Below are 26,687 nucleotides of genomic sequence, written 5' to 3'. Positions count from 1 at the left end.
AAGTAAATTTGCCTGTGAGTCAGAGGACTCTAAGGGGTGTTCTGACCCCTGCAGCTTCTTCGAGAGAGAAAGGGGAATCCTTTTTGCAAAATGGAGTGCTGCTGTGATTTGGAAACCTGCCGGGTGTCCAGGAGACATGGAGATTATATTGAGCAGGCCACTTCAAAGTTTTCACAGTACAAGAACAGAATGAAGTTATTGATCAAAGTGCTATCTGAAATCATCATGAGAAGAATGGTCTTCAGGCTTCCCAGGGTAGAAGAGCAGTCCAATCATGTGACCTCCATCTTGGAGGAGAGCTCTCAAGTCAACCTTTTCTTGGTCCTCCTTTTCTGAATTCTAAAGTCCTCCCAATCCTCAGGTGTATTACTCTTGCACAATTCTAGACAATTGGCAAGGATACCAATGTAGAGAAACAACAATTTTATACAGTATAAGAAGTTCAGAACTCCCACTCACCTGATGAAGGAGCAGCGCTCTGAAAGCTAGTGGCTTGTGCTACCAAATAAACCTGTTGGACTTTAACCTGATGTTGTGAGACTTCTTACTGTGCTTACCCCAGTCCAACGTTGGCATCTCCACATCATGACAAACTCTGTTCCTGAGTTCCCCAGTCTGTCCCTCTCACTGGTCACTGAGGCTGTGCCTGACTGTTAGCAACTCAGGTGCTCTACTCGAGCATGAGCTAAGCTACTAACCCCCCAATCTCTCCATCAGTGCAACTGCCTGCTTCCATCTCTGTTATATTGCCTATCGCTGCCCCACCTCACCTCATCTACTGCTAAAACCCTCATTCAAGTTCACCTCCAAACATAACCATTTCATATTCTGTTGGCTGGCCTCCCATCTTCCATTCTCCTCAAACACAAGTGTCTAGAACTTTGCTGCCCTTCTCCTAACTCTCAATAATTCCTGTCAGCCTGTTCTCACTTATGTATAAAGACTCCCTACCCAGAAACACCTCAATTTTAAAATTCTTCTCTTTGTGTTCAAATCCCTCCTTGGCCTCAGTAAAGTTTATTTATTAGTCAGAAATAAGCCTTACATTAACATTGCAATGAAGTTACTGTGAAATTCCCCTAGTCACCACACTTTGGCATCTGATCAGGTCAGTGGACCTAACTAGCACTTCGTTCAGACTGTGGGAGAAAACCAGAGCAGCCGGAGAAAACCCACGCAGACATGGGGAGAATGTGCAAATCCACACAGACTGTGATCCAAGCCGGGAATTGAACCCAGGTCCCTGGCGCTGTGAGGCAGTAATGCTAACCACTGTGCCAGCGTTACACCCACGGTGCATGCCCAAGGGGGTTGGGAAATGGATTTCAAAAACAGCGTGAGAACAAATTGGTCAACACCACCTCTTTCATTAAACAGTGAACAGGCTAATTCACAGACAGCAAAACTGACAGTGAGGGAGCTGCCTCACATAGTCAAGGAGCCATATGGCAGAGCAGTTAAAGCTATCAGCCCCCTGTGAGCCAGAGTGTCCCAGAGGACATGGGGCCTATAGGCATTGCTGCACCCCTACAGTCATTACCCTGAGAGTAAGTCATATGTTTGTCACTACTCAGAAGGATGAACAAGTGTTGCCGTTAACTCTCAGGCATTCAAAACAGGTGGGCGGTACTCAGTTGATGAGCCAGAGGGGAGGAAAAAGGCTGTAATCAGAGTAGCAAAGGCTGGCGGAGATGCAGCCAAATTGGAGGGGGGGTGCGGTGCTAGCAGGATCCTTATCTCGGGTGATAAATAGGGGCACAGAAAGTCCTCAGGTACAGCCGTCAAATTTAAAAAGGGACCCATACCTCTGCTTAAGGAGTAGGAGCTCTGGCTGCCCAAAATATTCTGTTCAATTTTAGAAGAGGGATGTCTGGAAAATCCCTGGATATTCAGCTAGTGAGGAAACTACCTTTCCCAGATTTAAAACAAAAGGAGCCTGCACCCCTGTGGAGTGAGCAGGAGTGTGATGAAATGTTCCTATAATAAGTGTATTTATATCATGGTTGTTGTAAGGGGCAGTGTTTTGTTGCAAGAACTTGATTTGTCTGGAAAGAACATGAAGCTCCATGCTGAGACTACAGGATAGTAACTCATTTTAGCTATTGGTATGTTTGTCTGAACAGAGTTAATGCATTTGTGTTTACTTGGTTTTCCACTGGGGTTGCAGAATAGAATTTTGATTTGGTTAACTGACAGAGACTAAATCATGTGCTTAATGGGAGGAGCTAAGCTTGCAGAGAAGAAACACAGTTTCTCTTTCATTTTAAAAAAAGCAGTTCCTATCTGGTTCAGAAAGAAAGCGTGTCTTTCTGTCTCTCTTTCTCTCTCTGGAGGTTGTCTGGCAACCTAACGAGCATATAAACCTGATTTTGAAGAAGGGTTTCAAAAGTCTGTAAAAGAAATATTGCTTGAATTGGAATTCATAGTGAGAGAATTGAGGGGTGGTACACTGGCACAGTGGTTAGCACTGCTGTCTCACAGCACCAGGGACCTGGGTTCAATTCCCAGCTTGGGTCACTGTCTGTGCGGAGTCTGCATGTTCATTTCGTGTCTGGTGGGTTTCCTCTGGGTGCTCCGGTTTCCCCCCACAGTCTAAAAGATGTGTGGTTTGGTGCATTAGCCATGCTAAATTCTCTCTGTGTACCCAAACAGGCACCAGAATGTGGTGACTAGGAGATTTTCACAGTAACTTCATTGCAGTGTTGATTAATGTAAGCTGACTTGTGACTCTAATAAAAAAAGGCTAAACTTGTATCCTGTTTTAAGTATTCTTCAATTGTTAAATGTTAAGCTAATTCATTTGTCACAGTTAAACTGTGTTTGTAAATTAAATTTGTTTTGATAAAATCTTCCCAATTTGTCAGTAGAGTTGAACCTGGGATGAAACATCTTATCCTTATATTACTGCCAAAACACCACATTGTTGGGACTAGTCTGATTTCATACTGTAATGTGGGGTTTCTGATCCATACCCTAACAGGAGGTTGGGCCACCAACCTGCTCTCCTCTAACAGGTGGTGAGGAAACTGCCTCACTTAATTGAAGAGCCACAAAGCATAGCATTTAGAAGCTAGCCCAATCCCTGTGAGCGAGGATGCCCCCAAAGACACAGGATGCAAAAAGGTCTCAAATCAGACAGAACCATTTGAAAAAAGAGAACAGAGAAGCTCCCACTTATCACAGATTGAATCCCTGCAGTGCAGAAAATGCCATTCAGCCCATCGAGCCTGAACTTACGCTTTGACAAGAGTATTTTACCCAGGCCCTCTCCCCACCACCCTACATATTTCCCATGGCTAATCCATCTAAGTTACACATCTTGGGACATAAGAACATAAGAACATAAGAAATAGGAGCAGGAGTAGGCCATCTAGCCCTTCGAGCCTGCCCCGCCATTCAATAAGATCATGGCTGATCTGTCGTGGCTCAGTTCCACTTTCCCGCCCTCTCCCCATAACCCTTAATCCCCTCTCTTATCAAGAACCCATCAACCTGCTTCTTAAAAATATTTAGCGAGGCAGCCTCCACCACTTCAACGGGCAGAGAATTCCAGAGATTCACCACCCTTTGAGTGAAGAAGTTCCTCCTCAACTCCGTTCTAAACCGCCTCCCCTTTATCTTGAGGCTGTGCCCCCTAGTCCTACTGTCTTTTTTGAGCGGGAAGAGTCTCTCCACCTCTATCCTATCCATCCCATTCATCATCTTATACGTCTCAATGAGATCTCCCCTCATTCTTCTAAACTCTAACGAGTACAAGCCTAGTTTATTCAGCCTCTCCTCATAGCTCAATCCCCTCAACTCCGGTATCAGCCTAGTAAACCTCCTCTGCACTCCCTCCAGGGCCAAAATATCCTTGCGCAGGTGCGGCGCCCAAAACTGCACACAGTACTCCAGCTGCGGCCTCACCAATGCCCTATACAGCTGCAGCAAGACCTCCCTACTTTTATATTCAATCCCCCTCGCTATGAAGGCCAGCATCCCATTCGCCTTCCTGACCACCTGCTGCACCTGCAAGCTGGGTTTTTGCGACTCATGCACAAGGACCCCGAGGTCCCTCTGCACCGTCGCCTGCTGCAGTTTTTCGCCACGTAAGTAATAGTCCTTCCTACCATTCTTCCTACCAAAGTGGACCACCTCACACTTGCCAACATTAAATTCCATTTGCCATTTCCTGGCCCATTCGCCCAGCCTATCTAGATCCTTCTGCAGACTCTCCACACCCTCCGCACAATTTGCCTTTCCCCCAATCTTGGTGTCATCAGCAAATTTCGACACCCTGCACTCGGTTCCCTCCTCCAGATCATCTATATAAATGGTAAATAGCTGAGGCCCCAGCACCGACCCCTGGGGCACCCCACTAGTCACCAACCGCCAATCCGAATAGCACCCATTGACCCCCACTCTCTGCCTCCTATTTGACAACCAATCCTCTATCCACGCTAACACCCTACCCCCAACTCCATGTCCCCTGACCTTCTGCAATAACCTCTTGTGAGGTACCTTGTCAAACGCCTTCTGAAAATCCAGAAAGACCACATCCACCGGCTCTCCTCTATCCACTGCCCTAGACACATCCTCATAGAACTCCAGTAAATTTGTCAGACACGACTTCCCTTTAATGAAACCGTGTTGCGTCTGCCCTATCAAGCAATTCCCTTCAAGATGCCTCGCAATTTCCTCCTTAATGACGGATTCCAACATTTTACCTACCACAGACGTTAAACTAACCGGCCTATAATTCCCTGCCTTTTGCCTGGCACCCTTCTTAAACAACGGCGTAACATTAGCCGTTTTCCAATCTTCCGGCACTTCCCCGGAATCCAGCGACGTCTGGAAAATAACCACCAAGGCATCCACTATAACCTCCGCCATTTCTTTCAGAACCCTCGGATGCATTCCATCCGGTCCTGGGGACTTGTCCACAATCAGCCCCTCCAGTCTGTCGAGCACCACCTCTCTAGTAACAGTAATGTCATTAAGACCCTCCAGTCCTACCACCTTTCCATCGCTAACACCCGGCAAATTATTCACGTCCTCCTCCGTGAAGACAGAAACAAAAAAGTTATTCAATACCTTAGCCATATCCCCATCCCCTACCACTAGCTCCCCTTTCTCATCCTCTAAAGGACCAACGTTCACCCTAGCCAGCCTCTTCCTTTTTATATATTTATAAAAACTCTTGCTATCCTTTTTTATATTAAGCGCTAGCCCAGCTTCATAGCTTCTCCTACCCTCCTTTATCAACTTCTTTGTCAATCTTTGTTGACATTTAAACCTTTCCCAATCCTCTTCTCGCCCACTGCTCTTAGCTACTCTAAATTCCTCCGCTTTTAATTTAACACTTTCCTTCACCTCCTTTGTTATCCACGGCTTATTACCTCTCCTCCTACTGTCCTTTTTGACCATCGGAATAAATTTCTGCTGAGCACCAAGAAAGATCTCCTTAAAGATCCTCCACTGCTCCTCAGCAGACCTACCTTCCAACGCGCTCCCCCAGTCCACATTCGCCAATTCTTCTCTCATCCTACCATACTCCCCTCTATTCAAACAAAGGACGCGTGTCCGGGAACCCACTTTCTCCTCCTCCATCTGCAACAGAAACTCCACCATGCAATGATCACTCTCTCCAAGAGGATCCTTCACCGCAAGGTCCCTAATTCTACCCGCCTCATTACATAGCACCAGATCCAAGATAGCTCGCTCCCTCGTCGGCTCCAACACACACTGTTCCAGGAAACTATCCCGGCAGCATTCCAAGAACTCCTCCTCGAGCCCCCCTCGTCCAACATGGGTCGACCAATCAATATGCAGATTGAAATCTCCCATAACTACTGCCGTCCCATTCCTGCACGCCGCACTTATTTGCGCGTTAACAGCCCGCCCCACCTCCAGATCATTATTTGGGGGCCTATAGACAACACCCACCAGCGTCTTCCTCCCTTTGCTGTTCCTAATCTCCACCCACAACGATTCCACTTTCTGCTCTTTGGCTCCGATATCATCCCTTGCTACCACCTTGATACTATCCTTAATCAGCAGAGCTACGCCACCCCCTCTTTCCTCCTGCCTATCCTTCCTAAACACTTGATAGCCCTGTACATTCATCTCCCAGTCCCTGTCACCTTGCAGCCACGTCTCTGTAATGGCCACCAGATCGTATCCATTTGTGTCGATCTGCGCCACCAGCTCATCCACTTTATTCCGAATGCTTCGTGCATTCAGATAAAGCGCTTTCATCCCAGCCTTCACCTGGACCCTATTTGCCGTAACGCCACCAATTGGGACATCCTCGGCCTCTTCCCTTACCTGTACCCTATCCTTAACTTTAGACCTCGTAGCGTCACCTACCCTCGCACCCTCCCCCCCCCTAATTAGTTTAAAGCCCTGTCTACAGTCCTCTTTACTCGATTCGCCAACACTCTGGTCCCAGCACGGTTCAGACCCACCCCATCCCGCCCGAACAAGTCCCACCTACCCCAATACTGGTGCCAATGCCCCATAAATTCGAACCCATTCCTCCCACACCAATCCCTGAGCCACCCATTCACTTCCTTTATCCTGTCAACCCTACGCCCGTCTGCACTCGGTTCAGGCAGTAGCCCAGAGACGACCACCTTGTCGGTTCTACTTTTTAATTCCATTCCCAGCTTTTCATACTCCCTCCCCAGATCCTCAGTCCGCACTTTGCCTACGTCGCCGGCACCCACATGTACTACAACGACCGGATTCTCACCCTCCCACTCCAGATTCCTCTGCAGCCCAGCTGCGACATCCTGTACCCAAGCACCAGGCAGACAACACACCCTTCTGTGCACTTTGTCATTGTGACAAAGGACAGTGTCAATACCCTTCACCCCACTATCCCCAGTCACTACTACGTTCCTTTTCCCCTTCTCTTTGCCTATGTCCTGCTGCATCACTGTACCGTGTGCAGTTTGCTCACCAACCTCACCTGCCTCGTCCTCTTCCAGACTGGAAGCAAGAACCTCAAACCTGTTATGCAGATTAAGAGGCTGAGGCCTCCGCTCCTCACCCCCCTTCCTCCTCCCAGCAGCCCCCTTTTGTCCCTGACCCTTAGATTTAGCCAGTCTAGCAGGGGTGGATGTCACTTGCACCCCATTGACAATGGCACCCTCTCTCCCCCTGATGAGCCTCAGTGTCTGTAGCTCAGAGGCCAGCTCATCCACCTTGAGCTGGAGCTCCTCCAGCAACCTGCACTTACTACAGACATGGTCACTGGGAAGGACCCTGGGGTCCACCAGTTCCCACATCATACAGAAACCACACATCACATGCCCCTCCATTATTCACTGTAATTTTTTATGGGGAAAAAAAATTTTTTTCCTTGTTTCCTGCTGTAGTAGTTTTGAAAAAAATTTTTTTCCTTGTTTTTTCAAACAAACTCACCTGGCCTTTTTCCTTCAAGCCCTTTTTGATATTAAGCCCTATTAACTCACTCTGCTTCCCACTCACTCCGCTGCCCGCTCAGACGCCGCCCGCTGTCTACACCAGGCCTCCTTTTAAACCTGGCGCTGATTTAAAGCAGGCTGGTCCACAAATGCCTTTTAAGCACTCCTTCAGAATTCTTAAAGCAGTAGGGGCACTTTAGCACCTAACCTGCACATCATTGGAATGTGGGAGGAATCCAGAGCACCAGTAGGAAACCCACGACGATACGGGCAGAATGGGCAAACTCCACACAAATAGTTACCCAAGGCCGGAATCGAACCCAGGTCCCTGGAGCTGTGAGGTAGCAGTGCTAACCGCTGTGCCATCATGCCACCCACCTAAGAGACACTTCACCTAGTTGATGAACTGAACGACAGTGTAGCAAGAGCTGGATAGCCACCCAAACAAAATGGAACATGTGGAAACTAACCCTTTCCAAGGTAACAGGTCAGGGTGTGGGGTCGGGTGGTGTGGAGTTTAGTTTTCATTGGATTCAGTTGTCACTGGATTGAGCTGTCAACGGTTTGAGTTGACACCGGGTTGAGTTGTCACTGGATTGAGTTGACACTGGGTTAGGGTTGAGTTGACACTAGGTTGGGGTTGAGTTGTCACTGGGTTGGGGTTAAGTTACATAGAACATAGAACATTACAGCGCAGAACAGGCCCTTCGGCCCACGATGTTGTGCCGACCAGTTAAAAAACAATGACCCTCTAACCTAAACCAATCCCTTTCCATCCATAAACCTATCCACGGATCTCTTAAACGCCCCCAAACTAGGCGCATTTACAACTGCAGCAGGCAGGGCATTCCAATCCCTCACCACCCTCTGGGTAAAGAACCTACCCCTGACATCCGTCCTATAACTACCCCCCCTTAATTTAAAGCCATGCCCCCTCGTGCTAGCTTTCTCCATCCGAGGAAAAAGGCTATCACTGTCCACCCTATCTAAACCTCTAATCATCTTATGTTTCAATAAGATCCCCTCTTAGCCGCCTTCTTTCTAACGAAAACAACCCCAAATCCCTCACTCTCTCCATTCGCCTTCCTGACCACCTGCTGCACCTGCAGGCTGGGTTTTTGCAACTCATGCACAAGGACCCCGAGGTCCCTCTGCACCGTTGCATGCTGCAGTTTTTCACCACGTAAGTAACAGTCCTTCCTACCATTATTCCTACCAAAGTGGACAACTTCACACTTGCTAACATTAAATTCCATTTGCCAGTTCCTGGCCCATTCGCCCAGCCTATCTAGATCCCTCTGCAGACTTTCCACACCCTCTGTACAATTTGCCGTTCCACCAATCTTGGTGTCATCAGCAAATTTCGACACCATACACTCGGTTCCCTCCTCCAGATCATCTATATAATCATCTGGGGTTGAGTTGTCACTGGATTGAGTTGTCACCGGGTTGAGTTATCACCGGGTTAAGTTGTCACTGGGTTGAGTTGACACTGGGTTGAGTTGTCACTGGATTGAGTTGACACTGGGTTGAGTTGTCACCAGGTTGAGTTGTCACTGGATTGAGTTGACACTGGGTTGAGTTGACACCAGGTTGAGTTGTCACTGGGTTGGGGTTGTTGTCTCTGGGTTGGGGTTGACACTGGGTTGGGGTTGAGTGTCACCGGATTGGGTTGACACTGGGTTGGGGTTGAGTTGTCTCTGGGTTGGGGTTGAGTTGTCTCTGGGTTGGGGTTGACACTGGGTTGGGGTTGAGTTGTCACCGGATTGGGTTGACACTGGGTTGGGGTTGAGTTGTCACTGGGTTGGGGTTGACACCAGGTTGGGGTTGTGTGTCACCGGATTGGGTTGACACTGGGTTGGGGTTGAGTTGTCACTGGGCTGGGGTTGAGTTGTCACTGGGTTGAGTTGTCACCAGGTTGAGTTGTCACTGGGTTGGGGTTGAGTTGTCACCCGATTGGGTTGACACTGGGTTGGGGTTGAGTTGTCACTGGGTTGGGGTTGAGTTGTCACTGGGTTGGGGTTGTCACTGGGTTGAGTTGTCACTGGGTTGAGGTTGAGTTGTCACCGGGTTGAGGTTGAGTTGTCTCTGGGTTGGGGTTGAGTTGTCTCTGGGTTGGGGTTGAGTTGTCTCTGGGTTGGAGTTGAGTTGTCTCTGGGTTGGGGTTGACACTGGGTTGGGGTTGAGTTGTCACCGGATTGGGTTGACACTGGGTTGGGGTTGAGTTGTCACTGGGTTGGGGTTGACACTGGGTTGGGGTTGAGTTGTCACCGGATTGGGTTGACACTGGGTTGGGGTTGAGTTGTCACTGGGTTGGGGTTGAGTTGTCACTGGGTTGGGGTTGAGTTGTCACCGGGTTGAGTTGTCACTGGGTTGGGTTTGAGTTGTCACCGGGTTGAGTTGTCTCTGGGTTGGGGTTGAGTTGTCTCTGGGTTGAGGTTTGGTTGTCACCGGGTTGAGGTTGAGTTGTCTCTGGGTTAGGGTTGAGTTGTCACCGGGTTGGGGTTGAGTTGTCATCGGGTTGCTCCACTTTGCCAAGCAGAGTTTGTGCTGGGAAGACGCTGTGCGCCATACTGAAGCCCCGGTTGCATTCGGAACGTTTCTCCGGCAATTTGTTCCGCCCGGAGTCTCAGAGGCGGATTCGTTTCCGGTGGGTGAGAGGTTGAGGTGAGATTCAATGTTGTTTAAAATTTAAATATCGCGGAAAGCATCAAAATTCAGGGAGAAAATCACCTGAAATATTAAATTATCCATAACAACTTGTTAAAGATATTTATGGTAAATCTGCTTTTGACAAGGTTTTAGTACTTTATGTGCCATCACATGAATATGCATTTCTCCTACTCATTTATAACTTATTATTTCAGATAGTTTGAACTTATTTGAAGGCGAAGTCTGCTGATTATTATTATTTTCTGTTCAGCTTCCATTGCAGTCAAGTGTGAGACTCTCGCAGTCTGAGTTCAGCCGGTCAGGGTTGATGTGAATGGGAAAACCTCCATCGGGACATCACCTGGGAGGATTCAGAGCAAGAAGTCTCAGCACACCAGGTTAAAGTCCAATTCAGAGCAACTAGCTCAGCTACCTGTGAGAGAATTGCTGTAACAGGCCTCCCTCTATTGCACTTGCTGACCTGTCTGTGGCTGTGCTGCTTTCTGAACCTGGTGTGCTGTCAATGCCTCCCTGAGTTGACAGATTAACTTTACATGCTAATGTACAAATTAGGAGCAGAAGTAAACCACTCAGCCCCTCAGGCTTGCCCTGGCATTTAAATTAGATTGTGGCTGCTCTGATTGTAACCCCAACTCCACATTCCCACCTATCTCCTGTAAATTTGTCAAAATAGATTGAGTCAGGACCTTAAATGAGCTTGACAGTGAGACAAGACTGTCATCCAGTGAAGCCTAGTTCCTGGTTGTAATGGAACATAGTTGAGCCAGTGCATCATCCAGTCCTGAGCCACTGCACTGTCCAACCCTCAAAAGAGATCTTCACCTCCCACACAATAGTTCAAAGCTGATAGAGTTCCTGCAGCCCACCATGTCTGCGCTGGCCATCAAGCACCTATCTATTCTAATCCCACTTTCCAGCACTTGGTCTGTAGCCTTGTGTGCTTTGGTGTTTCAAGTGCTAAACAATTCTTAAAGATTGCGAGGGTTCTGGTGCCTAGCATCTTCTCAGACAGCAAGTTCCAGATTTACCCCCCCCACCGCCACACTCTCTGGGTGAATAAGTTTTTCCCCAAATCCTATGTAAATAGATTCAAGTTCCCATCTATTGATTTTCTTGGAACTCTGACTTGCCTTTTCTCGAAATCAGCAGAAAGAGAAAGTTATTCAAGATGACGGAACATACACCTGATGACCATGAGTTGTAGAATGTTGTCCCGTTTCCTGAGATGTGCTGCTGGATCAGTTTTTCACCACTATGCCCATTGCTGGAGCCAGTGTACGTGCGCTGTCAGGATTAAAGTCTTACAGAAAAATCTGAGTACAACAACATCCTTACTCATAAGAACAGAACAGGTTTTCACCAAAGCTGGAAATTTTCCAGACAGACTTGCAATTGTAGATGATAACGGTCATTACACATACAGAGACCTCTACCTACACAGTGTGGACCTTTCGAGGAAGATTCACAACGCATTGGAATGTTTTGATGGTGACATCAAGGAGCAAAGAATTTCAATCCTGTGTCCAAATAATGTTTCATATGTTGTTGCCCAGTGGGCTTCTTGGATGAGTGGTGGTGTAGTAGTGCCCCTGTGCAAAAATCATCCAGCTGCACTCCTCAAGTATGTTGTTCAAGATTCGCAGAGCACATTAATCATCGTGGAGAAGAATTATGCAGAGCTGATAACAGCAATTGCAGATAGACTTGGTGTAAAATGCCTTGTGTTACCAGGTTACAATCTGTCCCAAGAATCTTCTGGAACCAAACGACTGGAGAGGTGTGCTACTGCTCCTGTGCCAGATGCCAGTTATGTAGTCACAGATTGGAGAAACAGAGGAGCCATGATACTGTACACAAGTGGAACAACAGGGCCTCCCAAAGGAGTCCTCACCACCCATGGCATACTGCGGAGTCAGGTGACTTCCTTTCTTTGTTTTTTTCTCTCTTGGTTTCTGCTGGTTATGAGGTATATGTTGACATTGATTCACTGGCCTTGTTATTCAATCCCATCATGACAGGTGGGAGAGGGTGAAAGTGGAAAAAGAGGGAATGGGAACCCAGTCCGCTGTGTGCACTGCTGTTCCTGATATCATGGCAGTGAGTTCCAACTCTTCCAAGTGTCCTGTGGTGGAGAGGAGAGGCATTATATTAACATGTTTAATTTGGGCTCTCACGATGCAGTTGGGAGCCTGATTTAAATGTTATGGTTGCTGTGTGAGATTGCCAGGTGTTGGGAAATTCAGCAATAAAAGGTAAGTGATGGCTGCCATCCTTTTGGAACCACAAGGCCTTCCCTTTGCTGATTGCAGCCTCTCTTCTCCTGTGACCATGATTACTGACTTTCCAGGTCTCATTGCCCTCTGTCATCAAGCTCTCTTTGTGACCAGTTTCCACCTCTCAATGAGAGCCAGGCTATCAATTAGTCTATTAAGGATTTGGAAGGAAAAGTGTCAGTGAGATGCTCCTGTTAACTTTGGCACTACCTCAACGTTTCTTGCTTTGCCAGGTTCTTTGGCCATTTCAGTCTTTCTTGCTTCTCCATATATTTTGGGCCCCTCCTCGATTAAATTCCAGTCTGCAATTTACCAAAGATCCTTAGACAGCACCTTCCAAACCCACAACCACTTCCATCTAGGAGGACAAGCAGATACTTGGGAACATCACCACTTGCAAGTTCCCCTTCAAGTCACTCATCATCCTGACTTGGAAGTGTATCGCCGTTCCTTCCCTGTCGCTGGGTCAAAATCCTGGAATTCCCTCCCTAACGGCATTGTGGGTCAACCCACAAAACATGGACTGCAGCAATTCAAGAAGGCAGCTCACCAACACCTTCTCAAGGGCAACTAGGAATGGGCAATAGATGTTGGCCCAGCCAGCAATGCCCATGTCGCACAAGTGAATTAAAAAAAACTCACTCCCGGGTATCTGTTATTCTATATATAAACCACCCTGAACCCCTCGATTAGATTCCAATCTGTAACTCACTCCCGGGTGTCTGTTATTCTGGCATCTTGAGGGGAATTGCTTGATAGAGCAGAAGCAGCACAGTTTCGTTAAGGGGAAGTCGTGTCTGACAAATCTATTGGAGTTCTATGAGGATGTGTCTAGGGCGGTGGATAGAGGAGAGCCGGTGGATGTGGTCTTTCTTGATTTTCAGAAGGCATTTGACAAGGTGCCTCCCAAGAGGTTATTGCAGAAGGTAAGGGGGCATGGAGTTGGGGGTAGGGTGTTAGCGTGGATAGAGGATTGGCTGTCAAATAGGAGGCAGAGAGTGGGGGTCAATGGGTGCTATTCGGATTGGCGGTTGGTGACTAGTGGAGTGCCCCAGGGGTCGGTGCTGGGGCCTCAGCTATTTACCATTTATATAGATGATCTGGAGGAGGGAACGGAGTGTATGGTGTCGAAATTTGCTGATGACAACAAGATTGGTGGAACGGCAAATTGCGCAGAGGGTGTGGAGAGTCTGCAGAAGGATCTAGATAGGCTGGGCGAATGGGCCAGGAAATGGCAAATGGAATTTAATGTTGGCAAGTGCGAGGTGGTCCACTTTGGTAGGAATAATGGTAGGAAGGATTATTACTTACGTGGAGAAAAACTGCAGCAGGCGATGGTGCAGAGGGACCTCGGGGTCCTTGAGCATGAGTCGTAAAAACCCAGCCTGCAGGTGCAGCAGGTGGTCAGGAAGGCGAATGGGATGCTGGCCTTCATAGTGAGGGGGATTGAATATAAAAGTAGGGAGGTCTTGTTGCAGCTGTATAGGGCACTGGTGAGGCCGCAGCCGGAGTACTGTGTGCAGTTTTGGTCGCCGCACTTACACAAGGATATTTTGGCCTTGGAGGGAGTGCAGAGGAGGTTTACTAGGCTGATGCCGGAGTTGAGGGGGTTGAGCTATGAGGAGAGGCTGAATAAACTAGGCTTGTACTCGTTAGAGTTTAGAAGAATGAGGGGAGATCTCATTGAGACATATAAGATGATGAATGGGATGGATAGGATACAGGTGGAGAGACTCTTCCTGCTTAGAAAGGACAGTAGGACTAGGGGGCACAGCCTCAAAATAAAAGGGGGGCGGTTTAGAACAGAGTTGAGGAGGAACTTCTTCACTCAAAGGGTGGTGAATCTCTGGAATTCTCTGCCCGTTGAAGTGGTGGAGGCTGCCTCACTAAATATTTTTAAGACGCGGGTTGATGGGTTTTTGATAAGCGAGGGGACTAAGGGTTATGGGGAGAGGGCGGGAAAGTGGAACTGAGCCACGACAGATCAGCCATGATCTTATTGAATGGCGGGGCAGGCTCGAAGGGCTAGATGGCCTACTCCTGCTCCTATTTCTTATGTTCTTATATAAATCTGTCTGGTTTAAGATATTAATGGATAAAGATGAAGCCTGTCCTAAGGGGAGGGTGTTAAACTGGGGGAGGGCTAGATACAACCGGATTAGGCAGGATCTTAAAGATACGGACTGGGGTAAGCTGTTTGATGGCAGGTCGACGCTGGGTATGTGGGAGTCTCTCAAGGGAAAACTAAAATCTTTGCAGGAAAGACATGTGCCGGTCAAGAGGAAGGATGGGAAGGGTAGGATTAGAGAGCCGTGGGTAACTAGGGATATTGAGGACCTGGTCAGGAGGAAGAGGGAGGCGTACATTAGATCTAGGCATTTGAGGACAGAGATAGCGTTGGAAGAATACAGAGAATGTAGGAGAGAACTTAAAAGGGGCATCAGAAAGGCAAAAAGGGGCCACGAAATGGCTTTGGCGGGTAGGATTAAGGAAAATCCTAAGGCATTTTACTCCTATGTTAGAAACAAAAGGATGGTTAGAGGGAAGATTGGTCCTCTCAGGGACAGAGGAGGGGAACTATGCTTGGAGCCTGGGGGAATGGGGGAGATCTTGAATGAATACTTTGCGTCGGTATTCACGCAGGAGAGGGGCCTGATGTCTGGTGCTGTGCTTGAGGAGTTTGAGGATCCGTTGAGGGAAATAGTCATCACGAGGGAAGAGGTGTTGGGACTTTTAGACAGTATAAAGACGGATAAATCTCCGGGGCCTGATGGCATCTATCCCAGGCTGCTAAGGGAGGTGAGGGATGAAATTGCTGGGCCTCTGACGCAAATCTTTGTCTCTTCTTTGGACACAGGTGAGGTCCCAGAGGATTGGCAGATTGCAAATGTAGTACCGTTGTTTAAAAAGGGTCAGAGGGATAACCCAGGGAATTATAGGCCGGTGAGCTTGACTTCAGTTATAGGCAAGCTAATGGAGAGGATCCTCAAGGATAGGATGTATGAACATCTGGAGCGCTGCAATCTGATCAGGGATACGCAGCATGGCTTCGTTACAGGGAGGTCGTGCCTTACGAATCTAGTGGAATTTTTTGAAGAGGTGACAAAAACGGTTGACGAAGGACAAGCCGTTGATGTCGTCTATATGGATTTCAGTAAGGCGTTTGACAAGGTCCCTCATGGTAGGCTGATAGAAAAGGTGAAGGCTCATGGGATACAAGGCCAGGTATGTAGGTGGGTGGAGAACTGGCTTGGGAGGAGGAGACAGTGGGTAGTAGTGGAAGGCTCCTTTTCCAATTGGAGGTCTGTCACCAGTGGTGTGCCGCAGGGCTCGGTACTAGGACCTCTTCTATTTGTGGTATATATTAACGACTTGGAAGAGGGGGTAGGTGGTGTGATCAGCAAATTTGCTGATGACACTAAGATGGTTGGATTGGCGGGTACTGAGGAGCAGTGCCTGGCAATGCAACAGGACATAGACAGGCTGGTAGATTGGGCAGATAGATGGCAAATGGAATTTAATCCGGAGAAATGCGAGGTGATGCACTTTGGCCGGAATAATGTGGAGGGGAGTTATACGATAAAAGGTAGAACTATCCGGAGTATAGATACGCAGAGAGACCTGGGGGTGCAAGTGCACAAGTCCCTGAAGGTGTCGGTGCAGGTGCAGAATGTGATGAGGAAAGCGTATGGTATATTAGCCTTCATAGGAAGGGGTATAGAATATAAGAGTAGGAGTCTGATGTTGCAGTTGTATAGAACGTTGGTTAGGCATCACTTGGAGTACTGCGTCCAGTTCTGGTCGCCGTACTACCGGAAGGATGTAGAGATCCTGGAGAGAGTGCAGAGGAGATTTACCAGGATGCTGCCTGGTATGGAAGGGCTGTCTTACGAGGAAAGATTGAACGAACTTGGGCTGTTTTCCCTTGAGAGACGTCGGCTGAGGGGGGATCTAATAGAGGTTTATAAGATTATGAAGGGGATAGATAGAGTAAATGGTGGTAAGCTTTTTCCGCTATTAGAAATGGATAGAACGAGGGGTCACGGGCTTAGGGTGAGGGGGGCTAGGTATAAGACAAATATTAGAGGGCAGTTTTTCCACGCAAAGGGTAGTGGGGGTGTGGAATGCACTGCCGAGTAAGGTGGTGGAAGCAGGCACGCTAGGGTTGTTTAAGAGTCACTTAGACAGCCACATGAGCGGTCTACATATAGGGGGATATAGCAGGCCGTACTAAACATTGTAGGCTTGGGATTACGTTTTTGCCTCAGGGATGTTACAGTCTTTGCCTGTTTAATAATGAATTTTTGTCTCCACAGGCATTTAAGTCCACCTTGTTGACCAGCAAGGGGCATGCATGCGGCAGGTTGTAGTGGGCTGCTCTTGGACGTTGCTTCGGGAGTTGCCTATTGCTTCATGTCGTTAGTGTGCTTAAACTGGACCATCTCGAGGGCAACATGACAGCTCAGAGACTATCTCTGTTGCTGTGCAGACACATGGATTTGGGCCTGTGTCTGTGGGAGTTTGCACGTTCTCCCCGTGGTTGCGTGGGTTTCCTCCGGGTGCTCCGGTTTCCTCCCACATCCCAAAGATGTGCTTTTAGGCTGATTGATTGGGCAAATTGTCCCTATATTGGACCTCCCTGATCCTCGCACATTAGGCGTAGACTAAAATCATGAATAGGTCACTGAGACAATGGGACGGCGGCGCGGGCTCGTTGGGCCGAAGGGCCTGTTTCCCGTGCTGTGTTGTTCTTTGTTGTTCTTTGTTTTTTTTTAAACCACCCCGAACCCCTCGATTAGATTCCAGTCTGTAACTCACTCCCGGGTATCTGTTATTCTATATATAAACCACCTTGAACCCTTCGATTAAATTCCAGTCTGTAACTGAATCTCATGTATCTGTTATTCCATAAAAAACAACCTCAAGCCCCTTGATTAGATTCCAATCTGTAACTCACTCCTGGGTATCTGTTAGACACAGTAAAAAGCCTGACAACACCAGGTTTTAGTCCAACCGATTTATTTGATAATAGACTCACTATTATCAAATAAATCGGTTGGACTAAAACCTGGTGTTGTCAGACTTTTTACTGTGTTTACGCCAGTCCAATGCCGGCATACCCACATCATATCTGTTAGAGTCATAGAGATTTACAGCATGGAAGCAGGCCCTTCAGCCCATTTTGTGCATGCCACACTTTTTTGTAAAACCCCTAAGCTAATCCCAATTGCCTGCATTTGGCCCATATTCATCTATACCCATGTAACTATCTAAACGTTTTTTAAAAGACAATATTGTACCTGTTTCTCCTACTACCTCTGGCAGCTTGTTCCAGGCACTCAGCACCCTCTATGTGAAAAAACTGCCCCTCTGGACACTTTTGTATCCCTTCCTTTAAACCCAAGCCCTCTAGTTTTAAACTCCCCTATCTTTGGGAAAAGATATTGACCATCTAGCTCATTATTTTATTGACTTATTTTATTGACTTTATTGATCACCCCTCAGCCTCCTATGCGCCAGACAAAAATGTCCCAATCAATATCCTGGGGGGTAAATTTGCAAAAGCGATGCAGGAAGGTTTAAACTGATTCGGAGGGGGGGAGGGATAGTGAGGAAAGGGGGTGAAAGTGAGGGGGGCATAGTTGGGGAATGCAAGGCACGGCATAGTGGGGGTGGGGCGGAGCAGGGTTTGAAATGCGTGTACTTCAATGCGAGGAGTATTCGCAATAAAGTGGATGAACTTGCAGCGTGGATCAGTACCTGGGACTTTGATGTTGTGGCCATTTCTGAGACATGGATAGAGCAGGGTCAGGAATGGATGTTGCAGGTTCCGGGGTACAAATGCTTTAGTCGGAGTAGAGAAGAAGGTAGAAGGGGGGGTGGGGTAGCATTGCTAGTCAAGGACTGTATCACAGTGTCGGAGAGAAAGTTTGATGAGGACTTGTCAGTTGAGGTAGTATGGGCGGAGATTAGAAATAGGAGAGGAGAGGTCACCCTGTTGGGAGTCTTTTATAGACCTCCTAAAAGTTCTAGAGAGGTTGAGGAAAGGATTGCGGAGACAATCCTGGTTAGGAGTGAAAGTAATAGGGTAATTGTTATGGGGGACTTTAACTTTACGAATATTGATTGGAGTTGCTATAGTTCTAGCTCGCTAGAGGGGTCAGTGTTTGTACAAAGCGTGCAGGAAGGTTTTTTGTCTCAGTATGTAGACAAGCCAACTAGAGGTGAGGCTATATTGGATTTGGTGCTGGGAAATGAGCCAGACCAGGTGCTAGACTTGGAAGTTGGTGTGCATTTTGGTGATAGTGACCACAATTCGGTTACGTTCACCTTAGTGATGGGAAGAGATAGGCATGAACCTCGGGTCAGCAATTTTAGCTGGGGTAAGGGCGATTATGAGGCTATCAGGAGTGAATTAGGAAGCATGGATTGGATTAGGGGATTACAGGGACTGGGAATGTCTGAAATGTGGAGTTTTTTCAAGGAGAAGCTACTGCGAGTCCTTGATAGGTATGTCCCTGTCAGGCATGGTGGATTTGGTAGATCTAGGGAACCGTGGTGCACTAAAAGAGTTGAGTCGATGGTTAAAAAGAAAAAGGAGGCTTATGTTCGGATGAGATTGGAGGGCTCAGATAGTGCACTAGAAAGCTTTAGATTGGCTAGGAGGGAGTTGAAGAGTGAGTTGAGAAGGGCTAAAAGAGGACATGAGAAGACTTTGGCTGATAGGATTAAGGAGAATCCTAAGGCGTTCTATAGGTATGTCAAGAACAGAAGGTTGGTCAGGGCAAGATTAGGGCCAGTTACAGACAGCAGGGGGAAGTTGTGTGTGGAACCGGAGGAGATTGGAGAAGTATTGAACCAATATTTCTCTTCGGTGTTCACGCAGGGGGACATGAATATAGCTGAGGAGGACATTGGGTTGCAGGGGTGTAAAATAGACAGTATTACGGTTGATAAAGGGGATGTGCTGGAAATTCTTGAGGGGCTGAAAATAGATAAGTCCCCTGGTCCGGATGGGATCTACCCTAGGATTCTCTGGGAGGCTAGAGAGGTGATTGCAGAGCCTCTGGCTCAGATCTTCAGGTCGTCATTGGTCTCTGGTGTAGTCCCGGAGGATTGGAGGATAGCGAATGTTGTCCCATTGTTTAAGAAGGGGAACAGAGACTTTGCCGGGAATTATAGACCGGTGAGTCTTACTTCTGTTGTGGGCAAGGTTTTAGAAAAAATTATTAGGGATAGGATTTATAGTTATTTGGAGTGTAATGAATTGATTAGAAATAGTCAGCATGGTTTTGTAGCGGGTAGGTCGTGCCTTACTAACCTTATTGAGTTTTTTGAGAAGGTGACCAAAGAAGTGGATGGGGGCAAGGCAGTTGACGTGGTATACATGGATTTTAGTAAGGCGTTCGATAAGGTTCACCATGGTAGGCTTCTGCAGAAAATGCAGATGTATGGGATTGTGGGTAATCTAGGAAGTTGGATCAGGAATTGGCTATCAGATAGGAGACAGAGGGTGGTGGTGGATGGTAAATATTCATCATGGAGTACAGTTACGAGTGGTGTGCCTCAGGGATCTGTTTTGGGGCCACTGTTGTTTGTAATTTTTATTAATGATCTGGATGAGGGTATAGTTGGGTGGATTAGTAAATTTGCTGATGACACCAAAGTTGGAGGTGTGGTAGATTGTGAGGAAGGGTGTCATAGTCTGCAGGGAGACTTAGATAGGTTGCAGAGCTGGGCCGAGAGGTGGCGGATGGAATTTAATGCGGAGAAGTGTGAGGTAATTCACTTTGGTAGGAGCAACAGATGTGTCGAGTATAGGGCTAACGGGAGGACTTTGAATAGTGTGGATGAACAGAGGGATCTAGGTGTGTGTGTACATAGATCCCTGAAAGTTGGGAATCAAGTAGATAAGGTTGTTAAGAAGGCGTACGGTGTCTTGGCGTTTATTGGTAGGGGGATTGAATTTAGGAGTCGCAGTGTAATGTTGCAACTGTACACTACTCTAGTGCGGCCGCACTTGGAGTACTGTGTGCAGTTCTGGTCCCCGCATTACAAGAAGGATGTGGAGGCGTTGGAGAGGGTGCAGAGGAGGTTTACTAGGATGTTGCCTGGTATGGTGGGGAGGTCCTATGAGGAGAGACTGAGGGATTTAGGGTTGTTTCGTTGGAAAGAAGGCGGCTAAGAGGGGATCTTATTGAAACATATAAGATGATTAGAGGTTTAGATAGGGTGGATAGTGATAGCCTTTTTCCTCGGATGGAGAAAGCTAGCACGAGGGGGCATGGCTTTAAATTAAGGGGGGGTAGCTACAGGACGGATGTCAGGGGTAGGTTCTTTACCCAGCGGGTGGTGAGGGATTGGAATGCCCTGCCTGCTGCAGTTGTAAATGCGTCTAGTTTGGGGGCGTTTAAGAGATCTCTGGATAGGTTTATGGACGAAAAGGGATTGGTATAGGCTAGTGGGTCATTGTTTTTGTAACTGGTCGGCGCAACATCGTGGGCCGAAGGGCCTGTTCTGCGCTGTAATGTTCTATGTTCTATGTTCTATGTTCTATCCAGCCTCTCCTTATAACTCAATCCATCAAGCCCGGGTAGCATCCTAGTAAATTTTTTTCTGCGCTCTTTCTATTTTAATAATATCCTTTCTTTGATAGGATGCTTCTGTTCCCTATATTGCTCGTCTCTCTCCTTCTCTCCTTTTTTCTTTCTCCCCTTCTGGCTTGCTCCATTTCCCTTTTAAACTTGCTCTCTCTTTCCTCTCATTCCATTTGAAAGGCTCTCTCGTTTTTCTTTACTGCATCTCTAATTCCTTCATTTCTAAGTAATTTCTTTGTAATTGAAGCTTAGCTAATTCAATTTCCTCACTTCTCAAAATATTTGTTCAATTAGGCAACCCTTGTGATTTTAAATATTTCCTGGCTTGGGTCACTGTCTGTGCAGAGTCTGCATGTTCTCCCTATTTCCGTGTGGTTTTCAGAGAGACGAGCTGGTTAGGGTGGATTGGCCATGCTAAATTCTCCCTCAGTGTACCTGAACAGGTGCCAGACTGTGGCGACTAAGGGATTTTCACAGTACCTTCATTGGAGTGTTAATGTAAGCCTACTTGTGACACTAACAAATCAACATTAAAAACCATGGGTGTTGGGAATCACTAAAATTATATATCCACAGGTGACCAGCCTGGTGAAGCAATGGGAATGGAGCCAGGATGATGTAATTCTCCACGTTCTACCACTACATCACCTTCACGGAGTTCTCAATAAACTAATGTGCCCTCTCTGGGTGGGGGCTACCTGTGTGATGCTCCCAGAATTCAATGCCCAGCGGGTAAGTTGGGAACTACACAAGTACGAAGTTTAGAGTGAAGTGTGATGAATGTTGCTTGCAAGAAATCAGTCATTGTATTTATTCACTAATGGTTAAAAAGAGTGATTGCTTTAGTAATCTGCTTACAGAAACCATGTTAAATACTATCAGTTCCCTGAGAACAATGCTTTCCACTTTGTGCAGTATAGAGTTTGGGTTCAGTCTGTATACCTGATTGTATATTGTACTGTGTATGCAGTGAGGGTTCAGTCTGTATATCTGATGGTATATTATACTGTGTATGCAGTGAGGGTTCAGTCTGTATACCTGATTGTATATTATACTGTGTATGCAGTGAGGGTTCAGTCTGTATATCTGATCGTATATTGTACTGTGTATGCAGTGAGGGTTCAGTCTGTATATCTGATGGTATATTGTACTGTATATGCAGTGAGGGTTCAGCCTGTATATCTGATGGTATATTGTACTGTGTATGCAGTAAGGGTTCAGCCTGTATATCTGATGGTATATTGTTCTGTATATGCAGTGAGGGTTCAGTCTGTATATCTGATGGTCTATTATACTGTGTATGCAGTGAGGGTTCAGTATGTATATAAAGAACAAAGAACAACTCAGCACGGGAAACAGGCCCTTCGGCCCAACGAGCCCGCGCCGCTGCATCACCCTACACCTATTCTACCCTGCGTGTCTACGAATGGAACCCCTAACTTAGCCAGATTCAGGGGAGAATAGTGTCAATTTGGTAAAACCAATCAGCCTAAGAGCACATCTTTGGGGTGTGGGAGGAAACCGGAGCGCCCGGAGGAAACCCACGCAACCACAGGGAGAATGCCCAAACTCCCACAGACACAGGCCCAAATCCATGTATCTGCACAGCTAGCAGTGCTAGTCACCGAGCTGTTGCGGCGCCCGTCTACCGGTCCAGGATCAAGCACACACACCGACACGAAGTACTAGGCCACTTCCGGAACCTCCAAGAGCAGCCCACGCACGACCCACTGTGTGCATGCCCCTCGTTTGACACGAGGTGGACATCCACCTGCGGAATAAAAAGACAAAAACATTAATCTTACAAGTCTGTTTTTCCGGTGTCTCCCGAGGTTCTAACCTTATTTAATAGCCCCTACCATAACCCTCCATCCTCGTTTCACTCATGTGTCTATCTAACTGAACCTTAAACGAGTCCAACGTTCCTGCCTCCACCACCCTACTCGGTAGCGCGTTCCATACCCCCACAACTCTCTGCATAAAGAACCTTCCTCTCACTTCCAAATTATACCTCTCCCCCCTCACCCTTAAATCACGACCTCTCGTATTTGTACCCAGTCTAGGGAGCAGTCTGTCACTATTAACTCTATCTATTCCCTTCAGTATCTTATATACCTCTATCATGTCCCCCCTCAATCTCCGTCTTTCCAAGGAGAATAGTCCCAGTTTCTCCAACCTTTCCTCGTAACCCAGCCCCTCCATGCCAGGCAACATCCTGGTAAACCTCCTCTGCACCCTTTCCAGAGACTCCACGTCCTTCCGGTAGTAAGGTGACCAGAACTGGACGCAGTACTCCAAATGCGGTCTAACCAACTTTCTATACAACTGAAGCATTAGACGGCAGCTTTTATACTCTATACCCCTTCCTATAAAGGCTAACATTCCATAAGCCTTCCTAACAACCTTCTCCACTTGTGACGCAACCTTCATGGATTTGTGAACCTGCACTCCCAGGTCCCTCTGTATTTCTATACTCCTAACCTGTCTACCTTTTATCACATAGCTCCTCTCTGCATTATTCCTTCCAAAATGCATCACCCCGCATTTGTCAGGATTAAATTCCATCTGCCACCTATCTGCCCAATGCACCAACCTATCTATATCCTGTTGTATCACCTGACAATCCAGTTCAGTACCCGCCAACCCTGCCATCTTGGTGTCATCAGCAAACTTGCTGATCACACCACCTACGCTCTCTTCCAAGTCATTTATGTATACTACAAAGAGGAGAGGTCCCAGTACTGAGCCCTGCGGCACACCACTGGTCACTGGCCTCCAGCCCGACAAGGTCCCCTCCACAACTACCCTCTGTCTCCTATAACCCAGCCAGTTCTCAATCCATCTAGCTACCTGACCTCGTATCCCATGTGCCTTAACCTTTTCTACCAGCCTACCATGAGGGACTTTGTCAAACGCCTTACTGAAATCCACATAGATGACATCAACGGCTCTCCCATCGTCAACCGTTTTTGTCACCTCCTCAAAGAATTCCACCAGATTCGTAAGGCAAGACCTCCCTCTAACATATCTGTTGGTATATTGTACTGTGTATGCAGTGAGGGTTCAGCCTGTATATCTGATGGTATATTGTACTGTGTATGCAGTGAGGGTTCAGCCTGTATATCTGATGGTATATTGCTCTGTATATGCAGTGAGGGTTCAGTCTGTATATCTGATGGTATATTGTGCAGCACCAGTCCCCAACGTTTCCCTTTACGCGGATCATCAAAACCTTTTGTGGACCACAATATATACAGGCCCATTTTAATCACATTTTTTAATATATCCTTTGACTGACAGGAGTCAAATTGGACATTGATAGGTATTTTAAAACTGCTATTCCTAATAGTTTGTAATGCACAGTCACAAATACACTGCACTGCTCGCAGCAAATTTACCTGCAGTAGGTCTATCTGTGGAAACAGTTAACATTTATCTAGTGAGAAGGCTGATGATGTTTGGCAGATGTCAAATGCTGGATTTCGGGTTCCAGAGATGGCAGTCTCAGTTGGAGAGCTGGTTCAACATTAAGTTTATTCCAATATTTGGTCTTCAATACAACAAGCCCTGAAAATAGAGTTTTGCAAAGGTTGGTTGTAAGACACCAGAAACTTCACTGCCTTGTCAGACAGTTCTGGACATTCAGAAGCAACTTTAAGCCAAAAATCAGTCAGATAATTCTGAGAAAAATCCCATTTTAAAGCATTGTCACAGGACAATTCCACAAAGCTCTCTTTTTTTCTCTGTCTCTCTCGAGGTCAAGGTTGCAGAGAGGTCATCATCAAGGCTCGCAAACGGATTTGATATCCAGTTGAACTTTGTGTCAGGAACAAGTGCTGGCATAGCTGTGTTTTAAACAGTGCTCCCTGATGTCATGTTTCACCCTGGAAGCTGCATTTCTACCATGGAGAAAAGTCTGACAAGTTGTAATTTGACCCACACGTCTGTTTTCCTGATCATTGCTTCTATTTTTCCTGTACATGAGAAGCTGTCACTGATTTCTCTGAAGATTCTGATTCAGATTATTTCAGTGATTGAAAATATCTGCCAATTTGGCAAACCACTAAAAATCAGTGAAGTGTTGTGAAAGTTCAGACTATGTCGGGAACTGATGATTGATTGCTTTCTGTATCTACTCTTGATCACCAGTAAAGTGATGGAAGGGGTCATCAACAGCGCTATCAAGCACCACTGACTCAGCAGTAACCTGCTCACTGATGCTCAGTTTGAGACTTGCCAGGATCACTCAGCTCTTCATCTTGTTACAGCTTTGGTTCAAAACTCTGGAGTTCAGCTTTGATGAAAAAGCTGAACTCCAGAGGTGAGAGTGATTGCCTTTGACATCAAGGCAGTGCTGACTGAGTGTGGCATCAAGGAGCCCTAGCAAAACTGGAGTCACAGAGTCAGGGAAAACTCTGCACTGGTAGGTCTCATACTGAGCACAAAGGAAGATGGTTGTGGTTGTTAGAGTCAGTGACCTCTGCTCTGGGTCATCACTGCAGGAATTCCTCAGGCGAGTGTCCAAGACTGAACCATCTTCAGTGGTCTCATCAATGCCTATCCTTCCATCATAAGGTTAGAAATGTGGCTGTTTGCTGATGACTGCACAATGTTCAGTACCATTCGTGGCTCCTGAGGTACTGAAGCAGTCCATATCTAAATGCAACAGGACCTGGAAAATATCCAGGTATGGGCTGATGAATGGGAAATAACATTTGCACCACATTAGTAACAGATGATGACCATTGATGTTGTGCTGGTGCCAATCATCAGGCATCTATTGTAAGCTCATTTTCCCAACACTTTGTCTGGCCTTGGACGCTATGGCATTTCAAGTGCTTATCTAATGGTGTGAGGGTTCACATCTCTACTATCCTTTCAGACAGTGAATTCCAGACTCCCACCATCCTCTGAGTGAAATAGTTTTTCCTCAAATCCCCTCTACATCTCCTGCCCTTTACCATAAATCTGTGTCTCCTGGTTATTGACCGCTCTGCTCAGGGTGGTGAATATCTGGAATTTTTTGCCCAAATGGTAGTGCAGTCAGGATTGTTAGAAATATTTGAGATGGCGGTGGATAAATATTTGAAAGATGGAGGGCAATGGGGAAATGGCACAGAAAAGGAGTTGAGGCCAATATGGATCAGCATGATCATATTGAACGGCAGGACAACTTGAAGGGCCGAATGGCCTACTCCTGCTTCCATTTCTTGTAAAACCCAATACCAGTGTCTTATGCTTAAACAAAGGAGACGACAATGGGATGAAGGAGGAGTCGGCTAAGGTAGACTGGGAGCAAAAACTTTATGGTGGGACAATTGAGGAACAGTGGAGGACTCTCAAAGCAATCTTTCACAGTGCTCAGCAACAGTATATCCCAGTGATAAGGAAGGACTGTAGGAAAAGGGATAATCAGCCATGGATATCTAAAGAAATAAACGGAAAGAAAATGCAGGCAAAGTGGCAAAGATTCGTGGAAACTGAGAGGATTAGAAAATCTTTAAAAGTCAACAGAAAGCCACAGGAAAAGCTATTAAAAAAAAGATAGACAATGAGAGTAAATTAACTCAAAAAACATAGCAAAAGTTTCTACAAATATATAAAATGAAAAAGAGTGGCTAAGGTATACATTGGTCCTTCAGAGGATGAGAAGGGGGATGTAATAACTGGAATTGAGAAAATGGCTGAGGCATTGAACAGGTTTTTTGGTCGGTCTTTACAGTGGAAGACACAAA

General features: G+C 46.8%; 1 protein-coding gene across 6 annotated transcripts in view; it reads left to right on the top strand.

Annotated features, from left to right (window-relative positions):
• acsf3 (acyl-CoA synthetase family member 3) overlaps positions 1-26,687 on the top strand; it is a 101,534-nt gene that overhangs the window by 19,091 nt on the left and 55,756 nt on the right. The window contains exons 1-3 of one of the 6 annotated variants that reach the window (XM_080186612.1): positions 10,047-10,076; positions 11,232-11,998; positions 21,529-21,684. In XM_080186612.1, the coding sequence (XP_080042738.1) occupies positions 11,270-11,998; positions 21,529-21,684 (885 nt within the window). In that variant the 5' untranslated portion in view covers positions 10,047-10,076; positions 11,232-11,269. Of the gene's footprint in view, positions 1-10,046; positions 10,077-10,367; positions 10,460-11,228; positions 11,999-21,528; positions 21,685-26,687 lie in introns of those variants that run through there. The other 5 variants (XR_013886448.1, XM_080186611.1, XM_080186613.1 and 2 more) reach the window with 5 other exon arrangements.

Source organism: Carcharhinus amblyrhynchos, chromosome 4, assembly GCF_965287045.1.
Source record: "Carcharhinus amblyrhynchos chromosome 4, sCarAmb.v2.hapA, whole genome shotgun sequence".
Classification (NCBI taxonomy): Eukaryota; Metazoa; Chordata; class Chondrichthyes; order Carcharhiniformes; family Carcharhinidae; genus Carcharhinus; species Carcharhinus amblyrhynchos.
Note: the sequence above shows the minus strand (reverse complement) of the source record. Positions and strands in the feature narration are given on the sequence as shown.